The sequence below is a fragment of the Electrophorus electricus genome, chromosome 19 (assembly GCF_041902795.1).
Source record: "Electrophorus electricus isolate QZ-2024a chromosome 19, ASM4190279v1, whole genome shotgun sequence".
Classification (NCBI taxonomy): domain Eukaryota; kingdom Metazoa; phylum Chordata; class Actinopteri; order Gymnotiformes; family Gymnotidae; genus Electrophorus; species Electrophorus electricus.
The window spans coordinates 19,537,501-19,559,812 of record NC_137515.1 but is presented as its reverse complement, the minus strand read 5'-3'; the positions used below and the strand labels follow the sequence as shown (position 1 = coordinate 19,559,812).

Sequence of the window (22,312 nt, the reverse complement as noted above, 5' to 3'; positions counted from 1 at the left end):
AGTTTTAGTAGTTCGCAGCAGTTTAATTTTAATTTTAATAAATGTGACAACTTTAATGACAGTGGCTGAAATAGAAACTGGGAAGTAAAGGTGAGGCTGAGGTACCGTGCTGTGTCAATGCCAAGAGCAGTCATGGTTTTCTGTCCAGTTCTCTGTGGAATTAAGCTTGCAAATTTAATGAGGTCATGGGTGTTGCTGAATTGGCTAAGGTTAAGTTCATGGCCAACATCATCTCCATATGACACAATTCCCACCTGAGGAAGCAAAAAAAAGAGACACGACAGATTCATACAGACACACTGCCATTGTCCATTGTACCCCACCAACATACATATTTCTCAGAAAGAGTCACACAGTTATGTAACGTCATGTGTTCAGAACAGACTCTCTGAACACTGGGTAACATGGTCGTCCACTGCACTGCACAATTTCCAGGGCCACTTTCACGAAAACTGATTTCATCATCTCTGACCCACTCTGGAATTCCCTCAAGGCAATCACGTTTTCAGATCACATAAAGGACCTTGGTGAAGCCAGGCTAGAGATCTCCTAAAGGACCCTGGTAAAGCCACGCAGGAGATATCCTAAAGGACCCTGGTAAAGCTAGGCTGGAGATCTCCTATAGGACCCTGTTGAAGCCAGGCTGGAGATCTCCTAAAGGACCCTGTTGAAGCCAGGCTGGAGATCTCCTAAAGGACCCTGTTGAAGCCAGGCTGGAGATCTCCTATAGGACCCTGTTGAAGCCAGGCTGGAGCTCTCCTAAAGGACCCTGTTGAAGCCAGGCTGGAGAGTTGACTGTGGAAGGACTTTCCTGTAGGAGTTTTAGTAATTATATCAGGCGCTGCTCTTAGCTGGATATTTTTAGATGGCAAACCGCTGTCCTTTCCGCTGAGACATTAGTCCGGCTGCACTGCTATGCCTGCTGCACTCATCCCAGCACATCTCGTCAGCTCATCAGCAGAAGGGTTCAATCAAAGAGCATGCTAACCCTTGCTGGGGGGATCTCGATGTTCTTCAGAAACTTGACCAGAAATCTTCTGATTTCTTCCCACGGGTAAATGCTGTTAGACCCATCCAGAACGATGACAACGTCCATTTCCTGCTGGCACTCTGTAAAGGAACAGAGGCAAAGTAGACCACACACTCAGACCTCAGACTCAACCCGTGCATGTGTGATGCAAGTTCATGACATATTAACATGACATATTCTAATGTTCTGGAATATATCCTTTAGATCTGTGTCCTCTGAATCAGTTTAGACAGGCTGTGTCCACGAGAGGATGTTATAGTGCTTTATATATATAATGTGAGCTGTTGCATGTCAAACTGAAGCCATTGTACACAGGACATTAAATGAAAAAGTCATGAACTATGCAGTTCCAGTAGACATACTGATGTCTACCCCCACACAACAAAACTCCATTATCATATATAGGCAGTTTCACTTGTCATATTTTCATATATGGGTCTGTGCTGTAATTTTATATGTGATGTGAAGTATGTGACTACAGTATCCCGCTATCCCAGGTTTTCTCAGAGCTACAGTATCCAGCTATCCCAAGTGTGCGCTGGAATACAGTATCCCGCAATTCCAGGTTTTCTCAGAGCTACAGTATCCCGCTATCCCAGGTTTTCTCAGAGCTACAGTATCCAGCTATCCCAAGTGTGTGTTGGACTACAGTATCCCGCTATCCCAGGTTTTCTCAGAGCTACAGTATCCAGCTATCCCAAGTGTGCGCTGGACTACAGTATCCCGCTATCCCAGGTTTTCTCAGAGCTACAGTATCCAGCTATCCCAAGTGTGCGCTGGACTACAGTATCCCGCTATCCCAGGTTTTCTCAGAGCTACAGTATCCAGCTATCCCAAGTGTGCGCTGCACTACAGTATCCCGCTATCCCAGGTTTTCTCAGAGCTACAGTATCCAGCTATCCCAAGTGTGCGCTGGACTACAGTATCCCGCTATCCCAGGTTTTCTCAGAGCTACAGTATCCAGCTATCCCAAGTGTGCGCTGGACTACAGTATCCCGCTATCCCAGGTTTTCTCAGAGCTACAGTATCCAGCTATCCCAAGTGTGCGCTGGACTACAGTATCCCGCTATCCCAGGTTTTCTCAGAGCTACAGTATCCAGCTATCCCAAGTGTGCGCTGGACTACAGTATCCCGCTATCCCAGGTTTTCTCAGAGCTACAGTATCCAGCTATCCCAAGTGTGCGCTGGACTACAATATCCCACTATCCCAGGTTGTCTCAGAGCTACAGTATCCAGCTATCCCAAGTGTGTGCTGGACTATAGTATCCAGCTATCCCAGGTTTTCTCTGGACTATGGTATCCAGCTATCCCAGGTTTTCTCTGGACTGCACTATCCAGCTATCCCAGGTTTTCTCTGGACTATGGTATTCAGCTATCCCAGGTGTTCTCTGGACTACATCTTCAGTATCTATGAAGAAATCCAGTGTGAGGGGCAGAGACTCAGAAACACCCTAAAAGCATATTACATAAAGAGGTGTGTGTGTGTTTGAATGAGTTTGTATAAAATGAAGAGACTCAATATTTATGATGAGTCACTGGTGCGTGTGCGTCTGGGAGGCTGAAATGTCAGCTCTGCTAAACCCTGTCCTAAATTGGGCATACAAGACAGGGCAGCCAGGCTGTGGTTTACATGCTTCAGAATGTGTTAATATACACACTCGTCTGTACAACGTGTGCGAGTGAGTGTGTCTGTGTGTGTGTGTGTCTGTGTGTGTGTGCGTGTGTGCGTGCGTGCGTGTGTGCATGTGTACCTCGAATGGTTGGGGCAATCGAGTTCAGCACTTTGAAGGAGGAACTAACATTGGAGCAGATGCCTGTTGTGTACTGCAACTTTCCACACATGTAGCCATACTGGGGACCACATGCCTGCAGGAGAGACAGTGAGAGAGAGAGAGGAAGTGATGGAGAAAGAGAAGAAGAGAGGGATGATATAAGAAATCATGGCTGTCCAGTAGAGACAGAACTGCACATTTTCACTGAATGTGAAACATTTGACTAAATATGTCAAATTTACTTTACAAAATTTGAGATGATCCCCCCCCAACTATACCTAATACAAACTGCCCATCCTATTGGGCGAAAAAAAAGAAAGCAGTGCTTTAGCTGGGCGATACATGTCTGCCTGCCATAAGATGAGGGACAGAGAGTAGCCCACCCAAACATACACACACACACACCCTGCCCTGTTCGTATGTGTTATTTTCTTCTGTACCTTTCTCATCTTGTCTTCTTCCAAATATTATTTTGTACCAATTACAGTTTCTTTCAAGTTAATTATTCAAACACAGAATTCTTAATTTCCTTAATTGCAAAGGTTCATTCTTGTTGTTTTACTCTAATACTGCTTTGGCAAAACTGTTACTACATATGTTCATGACAATAAAACTTACTGAACTGATAGGGACAGGGCAAAAAAGAGACAGAGATGGAGAGATTGAAAGAGGGAGAGAGGGAGTGAGCCAGGGAGAAGGGGGAAGGTGGGAGAGAAGGAGAGATGAAAAGGCAGTGAGACAGGGAAGAAGAGGGATAGAAGGAGTGAGACAGTAGGGGGAAGGTGGGAGAGAAGGAGAGATGAAAAGGCAGTGAGACAGGGAAGAAGAGGGATAGAAGGAGTGAGACAGTAGGGGGAAGGTGGGAGAGAAGGAGAGATGAAAAGGCAGTGAGACAGGGAAGAAGAGGGATAGAAGGAGTGAGACAGTAGGGGGAAGGTGGGAGAGAAGGAGAGATGAAAAGGCAGTGAGACAGGGAAGAAGAGGGATAGAAGGAGTGAGACAGTAGGGCGAAGGTGGGAGAGAAGGAGAGATGAAAAGGCAGTGAGACAGGGAAGAAGAGGGATAGAAGGAGTGAGACAGTAGGGGGAAGGTGGGAGAGAAGGAGAGATGAAAAGGCAGTGAGACAGGGAAGAAGAGGGATAGAAGGAGTGATGAAAAGACAGAGTGAGACCGGGAGAAAGGGGGACTGAGATGGGGAAGACGAGGAGACGGAGGGAGATCTCTGAATGGCCTAAGTAGAGGTAATGGGAAAATGTGCCTCATTTGTACTGTATTAAAAGATTCTTTGGGTCATAAATACAGCTCCTTAAATACCGCACAGTAGACAGACGCTGAGCAGAAACCCTGCTGCTTCATAATTACAAAGGACGAGTGGAAAATCTGCTCTTTCAATAATTCAGCTTCTAAACACAACTGACTGGAGCTCTTTAGAAGGTCCAGAATCTGGTTCTAGTGTGATCAGAGTGTGTGAAGCAGTGTGACTGAGGATTAAAGACAGCCATATTCATACCAGGAATCCGTTCCCATCCGGATTAGCGACCAGCGTCGTTCCCATGGTCATGTTTTCTTTGATTTCATGGATGTCTGGAATGGTCGTGTGGTCTGGGAGAAAGAATAAATATAGATATCAACTCAGTTTTATGAAAATAACTAGTATACCAGCAATTAAATAATAACCACAACCACAACAAAAAAAGAAAAAGGAACAAAAACCCTGTTACCCAGCACCTATAGGGCAGGTGTTTAACCCAGCCCCTATAGGGCAGGTGTTTTACCCAGCACCTATAGGGCATGTGTTTTACCCAGCACCTATAGGGCATGTGATTTACCCAGCACCTATAGGGCAGGTGTTTAACCCAGCCCCTATAGGGCAGGTGTTTTACCCAGCACCTATAGGGCATGTGTTTTACCCAGCACCTATAGGGCATGTGTTTTACCCAGCACCTATAGGGCATGTGTTTAACCCAGCACCTATAGGGCAGGTGTTTTACCCAGCACCTATAGGGCAGGTGTTTAACCCAACACCTATAGGGCATGTGTTTTACCCAGCACCTATAGGTTAGGTGTTTAACCCAACACCTGTAGGTTAGATGTTTTACCCAGCACCTGTAGGATAGGTGTTTAACCCAGCACCTATAGGGCAGGTGTTTAACCCAACATGTATAGGGCAGGTGTTTTACCCAGCACGTATAGGTTAGGTGTTTAACCCAACACCTATAGGTTAGGTGTTTTACCCAGCACCATTAGGTTAGGTGTTTTACCCAGCACCTGTAGGGCAGGCATTTAACCCAACACCTACAGGTTAGGTGTTTAACCCAACACCTATAGGTTAGGTGATTTACCCAGTACCTATAGATTAGGTGTTTTACCCAGCACCTATAGGGCAGATGTTTAACCCAGCGCCTGTGGGGCAGGTGTTTAACCCAGCGCCTGTGGGGCAGGTGTTTAACTCAGCGCCAATAGGGCACGTGTTTTACCCAGCGCCAATAAGGCAGGTGTTTTACCCAGCATCTGTAGGGCAGGTTGAGAACTGCAATGAGAGACCTTCTGCAAACCCAGAGAACAGTGTAGTTTCTCCAGACTGGGCATCTACAGTGTCCTGTGTGAACCAGGACACAGGCAAATGCAACGTGTACCAGGAGATACTAGACCAGATGTGCCGGTAACAGCGAATGATTTGGAGATCTTAGGACCAACATGTCAGTGTCATGATGTCATTAGTCATTAATGTGCTGTTTGTGTAGAAAGAACATCTGGTTCTGTCAGCACTCCAACACTGTCAACCTCTCTCTCTCTTACTCTCGCTCTCTCTCTCACACAGACACACCCACACACACACACAAACCTTTTAAACCTTTCCTTTTCATCTTCTTCATGGAAGGGTTTACAGCAGCTGTCCACTAACTGCACGTCTAGGATGTTCTCGCATGCACTGAGCCTCTAGAACTCAGATTCATTTCGGAACCTTCTGACCTTCAGTCATCAGTGGGTTACCATGGCAACAATATGTCATGTGCTACCACATACAGAGAGGTTTGCAAGCTGAAACATAGCTGTAGAAAGAAAAAAGAGTCTTGCCCTAGTCACACGCGATTCCACCAAAATAACAAAGCTACTCTGAAAAATAATCAACATAAAACACGAAACGCACACACAAACACACACATATAAGAAATAAACGCAAGGATCTCACCTGGCAAATTTAATTTTACACAGTCAGAAGAACTGCCATGACCCACTGGACATTTGTAGACATCTCCAGTCCGCCTGGCCGGCTGTCCCTTCAGAGGAGAACCAATCAGAACCCTACGGGCGGGGGGAGAGATGCACATATTTGACTCAAATGCCACTCAAATTCCATGCAAAGTAGACCTAATTGATTCTTTATTTTCCCAGTTGAAATGAAAAGCAAATGTCACACAGCTGAATGCTCTATACACTAATGGTGCTAAATGTTGTTGAAAATGTTGTTACTAATGTAATTTGTAACTCTATAGGCTAAAGTCAGCAAGGAGATTTATTTTTGTTTGTTTGTTTGCTGCTGCTGTTGTTGTTGTTTTTGTGTTTCTCCCATCACCAGGGCTGTGAGTTTCCCAGGCTGCAGGCTAGCTTTCTCTGACCTATCAGACCTGGCAGTTGCTGCCATCTCTGACTGTCATTAAAACTGCCTATCACACTGAAAACATGTAAACAGCTCAGAAGTCTTTAACATTCCAGAGCTCAGTCGAGGCTTGGAGTCCAGACACACGCTACACTTCCTCTTTAGCGCTCTGCTCAGAGGCTGCAAATCTCTAACCATCAGCCAAAGGGCACTGGCCTTCATTTAAGTTTAGCTTACATGCAAAGGATTCAGAAATATAAATCAGACAAATTCTCAGTCTGGGTTTAGAACAAACTCACTGTTTAAAATGAATTCAGTTTAGTTCAGTTCAGATTTATTGCTACTACACATATACACAAGTGTACAGTATACTTCAGTCTGTTCATCTGAAGATACAATCTAAACAGAATATACTGCCATCAGGCAAGACCAGTAGCAGTAATTAAATAATAAATACCAACCTCTTTATGAATCACTCTCTTTCTCGTATCTGTCCTGCATGTAATCTTGAAACAAGAGTTAATTTGTGTGTGCATGTGTGCGTGCGTGCGTATGTGTGTGTGTTGGGGAGGAACAGAGACAAGGTAGTCTGATGCTTTACAGATGGCTAAACACAGGTGCAGACCAGGATATGTCTGCTTCACTTGATTTCACTCATCAGAAAGGTTCACGTCAACGCAAGCACTGGGGACTGTCCTGCAAGTCAGGGGCCTGATTCCCCTGCGCCCCGCAGTCACGCCAGGAGCAGTGCGGGACTTCGCGTCTGGGAAACTCACCACTTCCCTTCACTGTTCTCAAACTGCTGCACAGTGTAGCCGAACATGTCGTCCACGGGGCCGGTGAAGGACATCCCGTTCTTCTCGTCCACATTGAAGAAGAGCAAACAGGGCAGCAGCACTAGGAAAACAAAGAACATGTCTCTTTAATGTCAAAATGTCAGCTAGCGATACTGTAATTCATCTCTGAAAGGGTACAGATGGAAAGAGTTTACAGTCATTTTTTAATACATTGTTAGGAATACATCACACATTTTTTTACTGACGAAACAAGGGAACAAATGAGAAGTCTTTTACACTAAAAACATTAAGGGAAACAATTTCTCCATTTTATCCGACTTCTGCATAAGAGCAGAAAATTATGGGAATTCTGCAGAGAGGAATTTCTGCTTGGGTGCCAGAGGAATTTCACAAAGCCATGCTAAGGTCTTGGACCTTGCCACGCACTTGGCTTCCAGCCTGGACAAGGCATCCTTCAGCAAGTGGACCACAGCCAGTCCCCCAGCACTGTGGACAAAAAGGACACTAAATATGACGTTTAAATGGGTCTTTGTGCACAGGTTACAGAGAGCCTCTTCATACACACCACACTGTTGAGTTCCACTCATCATTTATTCAGTTTCTGTATTTCTAAAGCTGTGGTGAACATTAACCAATTTCAGACATGTTGAGAAGTGCCAGGGTGTCCAGAAAAAAATTCCAAACAGAAAGACCACACAGAGAACACAGACGACACTGACCACAGCAAACATTTCGCCGCTAAAAAGGAGGTTAATCCATGCTCATTATAGCCTGGGGAGCTTCAGTGTGAACTCCAGTGGCCTCTGTACTGTGTCTGAGCGGAGGAAGTGTGCAGACCAGAGCTGTGAGTGTGTGTGTGTAGACCAGAGCTGTGTGTGTGCGGAGCATGGCTGTGTGTGCGTGGAGCAAGACTGGTCTGCAGTGGGAGTCCAGTGGGACACCGTTAGTGCTGAGCCCACGCAATCAGCACAGAGACAATGGAGATATGAGTAGAGTCTTTACAGAGGAGACAGTGGAGATATGAGCAAAGAGTGTTTACAGAGGAGAAGGCAGTGAAGATATGAGCAAAGAGTGTTTACAGAGGAGGAGACAGTGGAGATATGAGCAAAGAGTCTTTACAGAGGAGGAGCCAGTGGAGATATGAACAGAATGTTTACAGAGGAGGAGAGAGAAGAGACATGAGCAAAGAGTCTTTACAGAGGAGGAGCCAGTGGAGATATGAACAGAGTCTTTACAGAGGAGGAGAGAGAAGAGACATGAGCAAAGAGTCTTTACAGAGGAGGAGGCAATAGAGAGTCTAAAAAGTTCTATGAAAACATGCCTGGGAAAGATCTGCAGCTCTTTTCTGGGCAGATTTGGGACCTAGGTAAACTGAACTTCCTCCTATAAACAGACACAGATTACTAGAGGCACAAATGTAGGCCTACCTTAGACACATACACACACACACACACACACACACACACGTCATACTATTAATCTCCCCGTAATGAAGTGCGTGTCTATAAGCTCCTCTGGTGAGTTTCAGCATGGAAGGCAGATCCAAAACTCCTATGAAGTCCAAGAGGTGAATACACAATACACTCTTCCCAAATGCATTAAAGGATTACACTCATGTAGCGAGACTGTGTCTGCACACACACACACACACACACACACACACACACACACACACACACACACACACACACACATAATTTGAAGACAGAGACTCGTGGGAGCAATAACAGGACATGGAAAAAGACGCCTGAACCTAAACACACCATGACATCCCAACGTGCCGTGATCTCTGCTGGAGCCCAGGGTTATTTTCACTCTGAATCATAACAGCTGCAGATGATGATGTCTCATCCAGAGGGGAGCAGCAGAAGTCGGAACGCTGGCCAGGCAACTCAACCTCCCCAAGCTGATTCAGGATGGCCACCAGCCAAAGAACCCTTTACATTGATAAAAAAAATGAGGTTGTCCAGGCAGCCAAAGACAATATCACGTACACAAACACAGGCCACTCCTTCACTGTGAAGACAGAGATGACATCAGCTCCACTGAAATAATACTGAAATTACACATACACCTCACTGACCAGACTTTGCCCTTCTGCTTTAACTGCTTAAACTAACCCTTAATTCAAACAATTATTTCAGAGAAACACATTCAGAAGATCAGATGTAAAGGAAATGTTTACCACGTTCGTCCACAAACAGGCAGTTCCTTCAGTCATCCAGTCCTAAACAAAACTAATTCTGAAACTGACCCAATATCAGTACAGGGCAGCACAGGGGTCACACTGGCCAACTGTCACTGCAGGCTGGTGCTGTGTTTAACTGCACTTACAGTGTTGTGTTAAAGTGGCCCAGTGTCAGCACAGCTACAACTCATGCAAATCAGACAGAACAGCTGCAATACTCCACTAATGGGAGTGAGAGAGGACACTGCAGCACTGGTATGCATGGCTTACGCAAACACACACATGTGCGCGCAACGGCAAAGCAGCTTTCAGACTAATCAAGTTAATAGAAGTATCTGAAATGTGTCTTTCCCTTTTGTGTCTTTCCTACACTTGCTCTCTCTCATTCTCTCTCTCTCTCTCTCTCTCTCGCTCTCTCTCTCCATTTAACTCTGACTGACGTGGCAGATCAGCTTGCTGTTTTCTGCTACGTGTCAACAAACAAATACTTTTTAGAACTTTAGCACAATTTTGAATCAGCAACAGAGAAACCTCATGCAGAGTTCCTGTAATGAATTATGTCCAGTATATTCCTATTACATCTATGGAATACACACTGCAACAGAAGAATAAGTTACCAAGTATGTGTCCCTCGCATGGCTCCATGGGAGGGCGTGTGTGATCTGATGGATCACTAACTCAGGGTACAGTAGATATAAAGATATTGAGCAAGACGGGAGGATGAGCAGGGCTTTGTCCGATTGATGGAGACCTTCGGGTATGTGGATGGAGAGTCAGGTGTGTGGATGGACACACTCAGGTGTGTGGATGCAGACACTCGGACGTGTGGACTCTCAGGTGTGTGGATGGAAACACTCGGACGTGTGGACACTCGGGCATGTGGACACTCAGGTGTGTGGATGGAGACACTCGGACGTGTGGACACTCAGGTGTGTGGATAGAGACACTCGGACATGTGGACACTCAGGTGTGTGGATGGAGACACTTGGGTGTGCGGACACTCAGGTGTGTGAATGGAGACACTCAGATGCATGGACACTTGGGTGTGTGGACACTCAGGTGTGTGAATGGAGACACTCGGACGTGTAGACACATGGATGTGTGGACACTTATGTGTATGGATGGAGACACTTGGACGTGTGGACACTCGGGTGTGTGGATGGAGACACTCAGACGTGTGGACACTCGGGTGTGTGGATGGAGACACTCAGACGTGTGGACACTTGGGTGTGTGGATGGAGACACTCAGATATGTGGACACTCAGGTGTGTGGATGGAGACTCTCGGACGTGTGGACACTCAGGTGTGTGGATGAAGACACTTGGACATAGGGACACTCAGGTGTGTGGACACTCAGGTATGTGGATGGAGACACTCAGACGTGTGGACACTCGGGTGTATGGATGGAGACAGACTTCTGCATTGCTGTCGGGAAGGCCCATGGAGGTCATCTCAGAAGCTCGCGTCTCTGTCATTCCCCACTAACATGACTGCCTGTAACCGAACCCAGAGCTCCTACTTCCGGATGTATACTTGGCAGGCCCAGCTTTGCGCTGGTCCTAGGAAACACGTCGGGGTCCACCCACAGGACGATGACATCATGCTCCCTGCGGCTTAAGGCACTTTCATCTACGCAACCTCCACAGAAAGCAGACAAGACCTGCTGTCAAATGCCCACCTCTCGAATTCACACACACATACACACCCTGACACTCCCCATCTGTGTTGATCCCACACACACACACACACACACACTTGAACAAACATGACTGTGGGGGACTGTGATTAAACGACCAACTCACACAGAGACCAAAAATACACGTTCACGTAGAGCACTTCCTGTGTCGTGAACAAAGGAAATATCAGAGCATGTGCGGTGACACACTGACAGGCCGGAAGGATTGGTTAGTGAGCACTATCCTCTCATAAGAATGACAGTCACTTTCACATTGTGCAATCTCTCCTACAATGGGAAAAGAAAAAAAAAATTTCACGATGTGTCTAAACGGTGATCTCAGAAAATGGGCATGTGCCAAAAAATAATAATAATAATAATAATAATTGTGCTGGTCAGTAAGATCCAGCAGGACCTCCCACACCAGGACAAGTGTGCCTGGGGTGATAAACCTCCAGTGGCCATCGATATCCTGGACACGCACAGGCCACCTTAGCACAGTCTGTCTTAGCACAGTCTGTTCTAACACAGTCTGCCACAACACAGTCTGCCTTAGCACAGTCAGCTCTGACACAGTCTGTCTTAGTACAGTCTGTTCTAACAGTCTGGCCCAACATAGGGCGCCTTAGCACAGTCTGCTCTAACAGTCTATCTTAGTACAGTCTGTCTTAGCACAGTCTGTCTTAGCACAATCTGCTCTAACACAGTCTGCCCCAACACAGTCTGCTCTAACACAGTCTGCTCTAACACAGTCTGCCTTAGCACAGTCTGCTCTAACACAGTCTGCCTTAGCACAGTCTGTCTTAGTACAGTCTGTCTTAGCACAGTCTGCCTTTACACAAGTCTGCTCTAGCACAGTCTTCACCTGCACAGTTAATTCCCCTCACCAGCTAGCTCCTCACTAGGTGAAGCAGACACTTCGTTTGTACCAGAACGCCACAACCTGTACCTGTACCACAACCAAATGCCACTGTACCGCTGTCCTTCCAGGTCTCTCCCATAACACTGCACATGTAGCAATAAATCAGAACTGCAGTATGTACATACATTCCTGTGTACATGTGTCTTCAATCTGCATGGATACTGGAAGCATAGCCAGAGTGTGTGGAGAACAGACAGCTTCCTCCTGCAGCTGACTGCTGTCACATGGGTTTATTTCAGTGAGGAAGTTTGACTTTTCTCTGCAGGAGCTGGTGCTTTGGCTCACGTTTCCCAGTGCACTTCCTAACGCAGGCATTTGACATTCCCACACATTATTCCCAACATTCCCACACAATATTCCCAGCTTTGTTTTTCAGTGACATGTCACATGCAAAAGTTCAAACAGGCCTATATCGTGTGTCTCAAAGGAAGGAACAAGTTCACACTAAAAAATGCACTGACCTAAAATCTGTCCCCTTCTTAGCACTATGAAGATTGGCACCTTTAACATATTTAAATATGCTTTTCTTTTAACCTATTTAAGAGTTTTACATGATAATTTTGTCAATTCAGTAGTGGTGCATACGCTGGAATTTTAGAACATTGTGTAAAATTTTCATACAAGTCCTGGGAAAAGAACTCTGTAGGGGTCAAAGTTCATGCTAAATATAACGTCAGACTGGGAACGTTGTTTCTTCATGGCTCCTGGCTCAGCTGTGCGGTCCACAGCTCTGTTTACTCTAAAAGCCAATGAAATCACCCAAACAAGGTTTTCCCTCAGAACATTAGCCACCAACCACCACAAGCCCCACCCCCAGACACACACCGCTAATGAAAAAGAGATGGCGTGATGTGCAGGTGGGGTGTGGGGTTTGTGGGGGGGGGGGGGGGGGTTGGGGTTGAGGGCACAAGGTTGCTCCGTCTGGCCAGCAGATGATGCCACTTTGCTATGCCCTGGACGACTGACCCCAAACCCCAAAAGTCAGCAATTCTGTAGTGTGTGTGTGTGTGTGTGTGTGTGTGTGTATGTGTGTGTGTGTGTGTGCGTGTGTGAGAAAGAGAGAGAGAAAAAATCACCAGTGTAACAAACAGGAAGTCTTGTGTGAGAAACTTTAGTGAAACTTTGAAGGCCATTACAGTGTATTACTGCTGTAGAGAATTCTGTGTGCTGTGGTAAAAATGCTAATTGTTAGATGCCAGTTATCCAGAAACAACTACACTCTGCACAGATTAGTCATAAGATAGATAACCATCCCTTCCTGAGCAATCTCTCTCTCTTTGTCTCTCTCTTATAGTGTTTCTCTAGATTCCTGTGTCTGTCTGTATGTCTATAGTGTGATATTCAGCGAGTTATTCCTTTATACTGAATCTATTCCATCCCTGTGTGTGTGTGTGTGTAGCTGTCTGGGTTTATGACACTAGGGGAAGAGGTGAAAAGGTCAAGCCCCTGGGCTCATAACTTGAGTAGGCTCCCCACGGATGGCCCAACCATGCCCCTCCGAGGCTTGGCCTCAGTATTCCCCCTGGTTTATTCTCCCTGGTTTATTCTCCCTGGTTTATTCTCCCTGGTTTATGGCAGAACTGCTCTTTCCTGTTACATTTCACTTCACGCCTTATTTCAGCCTCCCTCCCCCTTTCACTGAAGAAGTTCGAGTCTCCCTCACTCAGAGGCCTTCAGTCCTCTGCCTGGTCAGACTGGATCCACCGAGCCCCCAGTTCAGGACAGGTCGAACTTACAGTGCAGGACATTGTTAAACACCACATGCCCCTTGCGAAAGCCAGATAGTATGCGTGGGAAGTTGTTTCCACCCTGCATTGCAGAGCTGTCCAGATAAGACTGAACTATTTCACACTGACTGGGCCAGACGAGGAGCGGATGAACACTCCTGAAGACTCTTGGCCTTTGAGAAGTTCCCCTGTAGTGCACTTCAGTCAGAGTATCAACCGTGCCCTGTGTATGTACACCACTACACATTTACATTTACATTTATGGCATTTAGCAGACGCTCTTATCCAGAGTGATTTACAAAAGTGCTTTGTCATTTACTCATAGAACACACATGTCCTCTACTACACAGAAAAGTGCCTTAAAGCTCCCGGAATCTGCCTCTGGGGTGAGAGTTCCTGTGCACGTACATTAGTGCTTCAAGCAGTTTATTTCCTTTAAGCGGTTATTTATTCATGTTTAAAACTTGAGAGCCCACATACACCATGATAGACAATTAATTGTTTCATGACCACACTGTGGTTTTATGGGTCTATAATGAGCTAGAAAAGGAAAGAAGACTCTGATAACTTGGACTGGAGGTCTGAAGGACCTTCTGTTTGTTGTTAGACTAGACGTCCCCTCCTGTGTTCTGTGTGCATTCCTGTCAAAGTAAAGATTATATTAATTTTGAAAGCAAAGCTATTTGATTTTATTTTTTGTCTATTATAGTCCATCATGATTAATAGTTTTTTTAACAACGCTTGTCAAAATGTCAAAACCTAACACACAAAACCCAAGGCCACACACAAAAAAAGAAGCATGCAAAACATCACACAAGAAAGCAAACACTTCATCCAAAACTATTTCAACTCTTGTCAAAATGGTATTTTTCAAAACTCTACACACAAATATGAAATGAATGGCTCTTTCCACATGCCAACTACACACTCATATGATAAACTGAAAAAACTATTAGCTTGTGTTTTGCAGGGCGTAGCAGTACAAGTCCTGCTATAAACATCCTGTATTCACAAGAATGCAGGCATCACATACATATTCAGTCCAAACACACTGTACAGTGAAACTCAATGGGAATGGTCTTTATGTTTTGAATGAACATTAACAGTTGCTGTCTATATTGTAATAGAAGAGAACATAAACAGGTTTTTCTGATTGGTTATTTCTCCAAACATCACGCATATTTCCCAAAACTAAAATCTCAAAGCATTTAACCATACAAATGACCCAAAGAACACCACACACATCAGCTATGTAAACCCACAATCCACATGCTTACAGTTATCGCATTCAGCTGACACTTTTATTCAAAGCAACTTACAATCATGACTGAGTACTACTTGAGCATTAAGGGTCTTGCTCAGGGGCCCAACAGTGACAACTTGGCAGTGGTGGAGCTTGAACCAGCAATGTTCTGTCAAGCACCTTAACCACTGAGCCACAGTGTGCGTTACCAAACACCAAGCAGCACTATTTTCCCAGGCCAGACGGGCAGCTGGTACACAGGGCGAGCAACAGAGAGGCCCCACCCCCCACCCCCCAATGGAAACATATTTAACATATTTTGAGCTGAAAACCATTTCAAGTCATCAAGCCATTACAAAGAATGAAAATAACTCTCCACTTGTAATCACAACAGAATTCCATGTATCACACTACAGCATAAATATTTTTTTTACTGAGAATTGTTTGCACTGTTGTTGTAAGTTTGAAAATAAAACTGATAAAGCCCTACAAGTCAAGCAATTTAGTTTGTTATGACTGTAACAATGTTTTAATCTCCATGCCTGTTGGCCCAATATGACTTAACACTGTTCATTTAGTGTTCTGTGTATATGTCTCTGTAAGAATGTGAGAGAGAGGGAGAGAGAGAGAGAGAGAGAGAGAGAGAGAGAGAAAGAGTGTGTGTGTGTGTGTGTGTGTACATATGCGTATCTGTGCACACACAGAGGCTATATTTCCTGTAGTTGTGTGTTTTGTACTGTATTTGGCGAAAGTTTTATATTAAATAAATTAAATTCCATTGTGTTTGTTCATGAGGCAGTGAATCACTGGAAGTGTCAACTCCACACCCGAGTCTGTGGAGCTGACCCTGGTTCTGCTATCAGATCTGTTTCCTGCTACGCTCTCCTACATACACACATACTGTGCACTGGTAGGCTACATCTAATCTGCACGCACCCAGCTGCTGCCTAATGCCTAGAGAACCATAGTCAATGAACCATAGCAAACCAAAAGTCTTTTCTGGTTCTGGAAGTACTCTGGTCTTAATACGATAGCAACCCAATTATGGTGCCCTGACGTACCCATCTCACGCTAATGGACTGTAATTACAAGCCAGGCTGATTCTTCCCGGAGTCCTGGAGAACATCAGTTTATTACCGAATGGCCTTTATAAATATCCACGTATGGAAGGAGAGAAAGTCTACTGGGAGAGTTGGGGCATTTGAGTGAACGTCTACTGGAAGAGCTGGGGCATTTGTGTGAAAGTCTACTGGGAGAGTTGGGGCATTTGTGTGAAAGTCTACTGGGAGAGCTGGGGCATTTGTGTGAAAGTCTACTGGGAGAGCTGGGGCATTTGTGTGAAAGTCTACTGAGAGAGTTGGGGCATTTCAGTGAAATTCTACTGGGAGAGATGGGGCATTTGAGTGAAAATCTACTGGGAGAGATGGGGCATTTTGAGAGAAAGTCTACTGGGAGAGCTGGGGCATTTGAGTGAAAATCTACTGGGAGAGATGGGGCATTTTGAGAGAAAGTCTACTGGGAGAGCTGGGGCATTTGAGTGAAAGTCTACTGGGATAGCTGGGGCATTTAAGAGAAAGTCTACTGGGAGAGCTGGGGCATTTGCCAGAGTCTGTTCTAGATTTCTAAGTGAGACTGCTCTTGATGTCAGAGCAGGGAGGGGGGTGTGTCTGACATTCTCTCTCTTTCTCTCCACTCATCTTCCTCATCCCTTTCTTGTTCTATTTCTGGATCGCATTATGAAATTACCCATAAAAGATGATGGTGAATCTCCAGCCAAAGGTAAATGCAGCCACGAGACGAGAGAAGAATCAGTTCAATGAAGGAGATCGAAATAAGTGAGTTCAGTGAGTTCACACTGGAGAAGTTGTAAATTCACTAAGGCTGTGGGGGTGGTATAGCTAAAAAGACATTGTTCTGTCACCATGAAATGAATCCTTAAGCAGGATCCTACATTTGCCAGCTGAATCAAACCAGAGCTAGCATTCTTCACAGTGCGCACGCGCACACACACACAAGAACACTTATCAGGCTTGGAGATAAGCAGCGCATACAGAGAGCAGATGTATGATGGACAGATCATCTCAGCCCTGCCATGTTTAGGCACGCATACAGTTATTGAAGAAGCAGGATTAATCCAAGATTACGAAATCACAGTTTAGATTCATAGTTTAGATTCAGATTTTAAACCTTGATGCTCACCTACAAAGCCAAAAATGGACCAGTCCCTCCATACATGATGGCAACGGTCAAAGCCCGATCTGTATCTCAATACTTTTGAACCTCAATATGGCTCGGCTTGAAACACCATGCTTCAAGTCTAATGGAAGACAAGCATGGAGACTGTTCTCCATCCTGGCTCCCAGACGATGCAACGGACTGCCACTTGCTGTCTGGACAGCAGAATCCCTTGCAGTCTTCAAACGCAGATTGAAGATCCATCTACTCGTGAAATATTTAAATGACCACTGACCCTGCTCCTGTGTTGAGTAACTGAAACTCTAGTACTTATTGTAGAGTATTGTTTATTACACTGATGTTGACTGCTCCAGAACTCTAGTACTCTAGTACTTATTGTTTATTGCACTGATTGTTGTCTGTTATAGAACTTATATATGTTTTGCACTTCTAGTTCATTGGTATCTTGGACTCTAACCTACTGTACTGTAGTATGATGTATTCTATGAGTAAATGACAAAGCACTTTTTTAAGTCGTTCTGAATAAGAGTGTCTGTTAAATGCCAAAAATGTAAAGGTAAACATCTAAATGTAGTAGAACATTAGTGCCTGAAGGGTCTAACATGTCACATTTACATATAGTTATATCAGTTTCAAATAAACAATTTCAAATGAACATTTTCATTAGCATCTAGTAAGTTTGCAATGTCTGAATTTTTGCTAGCCATTAGCACTGTTGCAATGTGCCACTGTGGAACAAAAATACACTAAAATTCAGCTGTAACATAGAAATCTTTTACTGAATGCAACTGAAATATTATGAACCAGAATGATGGTCCTCATGTAATAATGAAAACCTAAGAAATGTATTTCAGAATTGCAGATCTCAAACAAATAAATCACAAACAACCTGCAAGGTAAAGAGATGGGTAAAGTGCTGCCCACGTCCACTCTGTGTGTTCAGTCTCACCCGGTGTGTGTTTGGGAGTGTGTTCAAACATGTAGCATGTGCCAGATTGAAGCCAGATGCCTGCTTTCTGCCCTCAAACCAAAAACACCTGCACCTCCTTCACCTTGAGCATCACTATAGCAAAAGCCACATCTGTATTTCAGTGTTGAAACGTTTACCACAGCAACATTCCAGGTCTCGCCGCCTCATCCCATAGTCGCGGCTATGGAACTATAAAGAAAAAAACGAAAACCCCACGCAGAGACCAAGTACAGGAAGCAGTAAAGAGAATGATAATGTTTAGGCATCACTCAAACAGAGAAGGTGCTGCTGTCTTCATAGTAACACTTTTGTCAACAGTATGAAAAGTTCAAGCTCAGAGTATCAAAGAAGGCGATGGTTGTGGTGTGAATACAGAGGCACTGAGGCCAGCGGAGCATGTGTGTGTGTGTGTGTGTGTGTGTGTGTGTGTGTGTGTGTGTGTGTGTGTGTCTGTCTGTCTGTCTGTCTGTGTGTGTGTGTGTGTGTCTGTCTGTCTGTCTGTCTGTCTGTGTGTGTGTGTGTGTGTCTGTCTGTCTGTCTGTGTGTGTGTGTGTGTGTCTGTCTGTCTGTCTGTGTGTGTGTCTGTCTGTCTGTCTGTCTGTGTGTGTGTGTGTGTGTCTGTCTGTCTGTCTGTGTGTGTGTGTGTGTGTCTGTCTGTCTGTCTGTGTGTGTGTGTGTCTGTCTGTCTGTCTGTGTGTGTGTGTGTGTGTCTGTCTGTCTGTCTGTGTGTGTGTGTGTGTGTCTGTCTGTCTGTCTGTGTGTGTGTGTGTCTGTCTGTCTGTCTGTGTGTGTGTGTGTGTGTGTGTGTGTGTGTGTGTGAGTTCTGAGAAACCTGACAAGCTCAACCTCTGACCTGATTCTCTAACCAGTTTCATTATGTTCAAGAATCAGAGTCAGAAAGAGAGAGAGAAAAGAAGATGGGGTTTCAAGAGTGGGAAGAGGAAGAGAAAATGACAACATAAAGATACTGAGAGAAGAGAATGAATATACACACACACACACACACACACACACACACGTTTTTAAATCATCCACAGTCTACCGTCACAAACGAGTACATGAATAAGACCGGAATGTGTAATAATAAGTCACTGCTGCCTATCAAGTGCCCTTCAGCTATATTCCTGAGTACAAATACGGAAAAGGAAGCCAATAAAAAGATTAAAAGTCCCTACTAAGACTGAAAGAAACGGTACGAGTGTCTCAGACGAGCACACCGTGCCGACTCTCAAAGTCTTCGGGTTGCCTGTACATCCAGAAGCCCTATGACAGCACCGTTAAATATCCAAACGATTTGAAGATCTCTGACTACGAATCGATACCGTCCTAAAACACTACAGCATTCAGAGGGGGTTTGTGACTAAATGGATGCTCTTAATGGGATTGACTCATTAATAATACAATACCATACTATACCATGTCCATGTTCTGGACTCGAAATGATTTCGCGCGGACCGTGCAAAATCTTGTACAGCAAATAAAGTGACAGAACTGCAGCATTGAAATACACTTACCGAACAGTGCCGCGAGTCTTAAAGCCAGCAGTCCAGGACACATCTCGTATAACTCCTAGCAGGCTCGCGAGCACGCATCTAAAGCTGTTTCCCGTCAAGCGCGCAACTGACCGACTGAGCAGGCTGCAGCGCTCGAGACGAGGCGGTGATTGACGTACTCGACAATTCAGCTTGGCACGTCCTGTTGCTGTTGACGTAAATACAAGCGCGAAAGTTCCGCGGTTTAGTGTAGTTTAACACCTTATTCCATCATTTATTCATATAAACGTTTCGGCTTGGGGAGGAAAGTGGTGTTGTTTAGTCTAACAGAAAATGTGCAAGAGTAACAGCAGCAAAGACACGGGGCAATATGACCAAGCAATCTTAAGGATAGTGGCTCGACATCATTATGTTGCAATGAACCTGAAAACATTTATTTTCAGGCTTCTTACTAGTAGTGTATGCAACCGATTATTCTCAAAGTTGAGAAGGTTCTCGAGTTCAATCTCTGAACAGGCAAAACTGTTATATTTTGGCTTTTACAGGGTTTGCCACTCACGTAGGACATTAATTACAGAACGAGCACAATTATACACTAACACAATTATGTGAACCCCAATTGGACCGGCCGGAAAACGGCGAGAAAAATATCGGTGAGCCGTTGTGCGGCCAAAGGTCCAACCGACTGTCCTCTCATTATACGGGCCGCAGGGCGAATATTCAGAAACTAGCGGCTTTTCAGAAAAATTGCGCTTCTTCTGGCTAAATGGTTTGTGGAAAAACTGTGGTAACACAACATTGACTTCAACAAGCCTGGCCTTTCTAGATCAATCCAATAATAAGGCCGCACAGTTTAGTGCGCGATCCCCGCAGGCAGAGGAGGCCGCGTTAGCAGGGTGTCGCGTGCTCTCGTCGACGTCGTGTATTTCGAGCTCTCTGCGCGCGGCGCGCAGCTCGCCCACGCGATCGCCAAATGGGTCACACAGAGCACGCGGTCAGATGTGCGGCAGCGGTTACTTAATTAGGTGTTAAATGTAATCACGAGATCACGACGAGACACAGTTGGAGGTGTAAAAGAAAATACAAAACACAGCAGATTCACTGAATCGATTACACAATCTACGGCACATTACACCACCAGTGTTACTGGTTATAGTTAATACGTTACAGCGTAGCACGCTAAATAACAACGTGTAAGAAAGCATTGCTACTGTGTACTTAGCCTTTAGTCTGAGTGTGTTTATGCTTTGTTTTCGTTAGGTAAGTTCAGAATGTCAAATCGTTCGTATATAATGTCAATTTTTCATTACAATTGCCATAACCGTAACATCCGTAACCATAACTGTAACTGCGGTCGTAACTAATCATAGCTACCTTGTAAGTATACATAACTGTTTCCACGCACAAATTTCTTTAGTTGTCTTTTAGTTCTTCATCAGTATTCAGTTTCTCACCAAAGGTCTGAATAACTCTGTTAACCTAGCAGTGGTACTGACATGGCGAAACCACAGCCTGCAGACCAGAACCAGTGTTAGTGCTGTGTTGAGACTGGACCACCAAGCAAAAGACCAGTCAGCAGTGGTCATGTGATGAGAAAGCAAACATGTAAGCAAATATGTAATTGTGCATTTTTAAAAAGTGTCTGTATTATTTGATTTGATAACTCACATTCTATATATGAAACACTAGATTTTTGTTTGTTCCTGAGCCTTTGAGGCAAACATGCATACAACACGGTACCACCCTCAGTCTCTATGTGAGAGAAACACAGTTTACAGCAGGCCTTCCTGTGTCCACCACGCTCCACATCTCCCAGGACTGCGCTTCAGGAAGTCCTGATTAAAGAGTCCTCCTCCCTCATCCCTGCCAATCCTTTTCTTTGTCCACACCCAGCTGGAAGTCTTCCTCTCCCTGAGCACTCATCTGCTGTGGCCTGCACGATTCCGTAGGTCTCACAGGCACTGTAAGGAGGAAGTGCATCTCGCAAACACACCCTCCAGACGTCTGGGGCAAGTCAGAGCAGAGTGACGCAAACGAGTCCCCTCATTCCTCTGGCGCGCTTGGGATTACAGATTTGATCTGACTTTTATAGTATCCTATGCAAGAAACTGACTAACACTTCTGGTTTCTCTCTCATGTTCCTCATGACTCTTAAGCAACATTGTCTGCTTGACAAACAGAATCAACCATTGAGGAACAGGTCAACTCCTTTGTAAGGAATTAATTATCTACCCAGACAAATGTGTCACTACACACTTCCTGTATGCACACTGTGCCTAGTCGTAATGCTCCTCTGCAGCGCCTGCAGTGAAATTAAACAGCAATGAATAAGACAGATCCTCATAACGTAGCGCACCTGATTTTTTTTATGCCACTTTTATGAATCTACAACCATCTGCTATCTAGGAAGAATCAACTTTAGTTATCTACAATGAGAGGAACCACAAAAAAATACCAGACCAGAGGAAAAGAGAACTTTTCACCAGCACTGGAGGTCTGTCATTAGTGTGTCTGTTGTTTGTCTGAGTGACTGGTAAATAGCAGCTAGCAGCACAGGTCACAAAGGTCGCAGAGGTGCACCCCATGCAGAGGCATGCCGGAGTGATGCTCTGGGACTCTCGTGGTGTGAAAATACAGGGGAGTATCGCTGCAGAGGTGGAAAAAATGTAACTCCTGCGCAGGTCATGTTAATCACAGA

At 44.9% G+C, this 22,312-nt stretch overlaps 1 protein-coding gene across 5 annotated transcripts in view; it reads right to left on the bottom strand.

Moving 5' to 3' along the window:
* itga1 (integrin, alpha 1) overlaps window positions 1-19,783 on the bottom strand; it is a 45,844-nt gene extending 26,061 nt beyond the window's left edge. For 3 of the 5 annotated variants that reach the window (XM_081702338.1, XM_081702339.1, XM_081702341.1), the window contains exons 1-7: window positions 19,636-19,783; window positions 7,180-7,300; window positions 5,996-6,108; window positions 4,313-4,404; window positions 2,782-2,896; window positions 989-1,110; window positions 106-254 (exon numbers count right to left, since the gene is read on the bottom strand). In XM_081702338.1, coding sequence (XP_081558464.1) covers window positions 106-254; window positions 989-1,110; window positions 2,782-2,896; window positions 4,313-4,404; window positions 5,996-6,108; window positions 7,180-7,300; window positions 19,636-19,678 — 755 coding nt within the window. In that variant the 5' untranslated portion in view covers window positions 19,679-19,783. Of the gene's footprint in view, window positions 1-105; window positions 255-988; window positions 1,111-2,781; window positions 2,897-4,312; window positions 4,405-5,647; window positions 5,856-5,995; window positions 6,109-6,864; window positions 6,910-7,179; window positions 7,301-19,635 lie in introns of those variants that run through there. The other 2 variants (XM_081702340.1, XM_081702342.1) reach the window with 2 other exon arrangements.
* Between the last annotated feature and the right edge of the window lie 2,529 nt (window positions 19,784-22,312).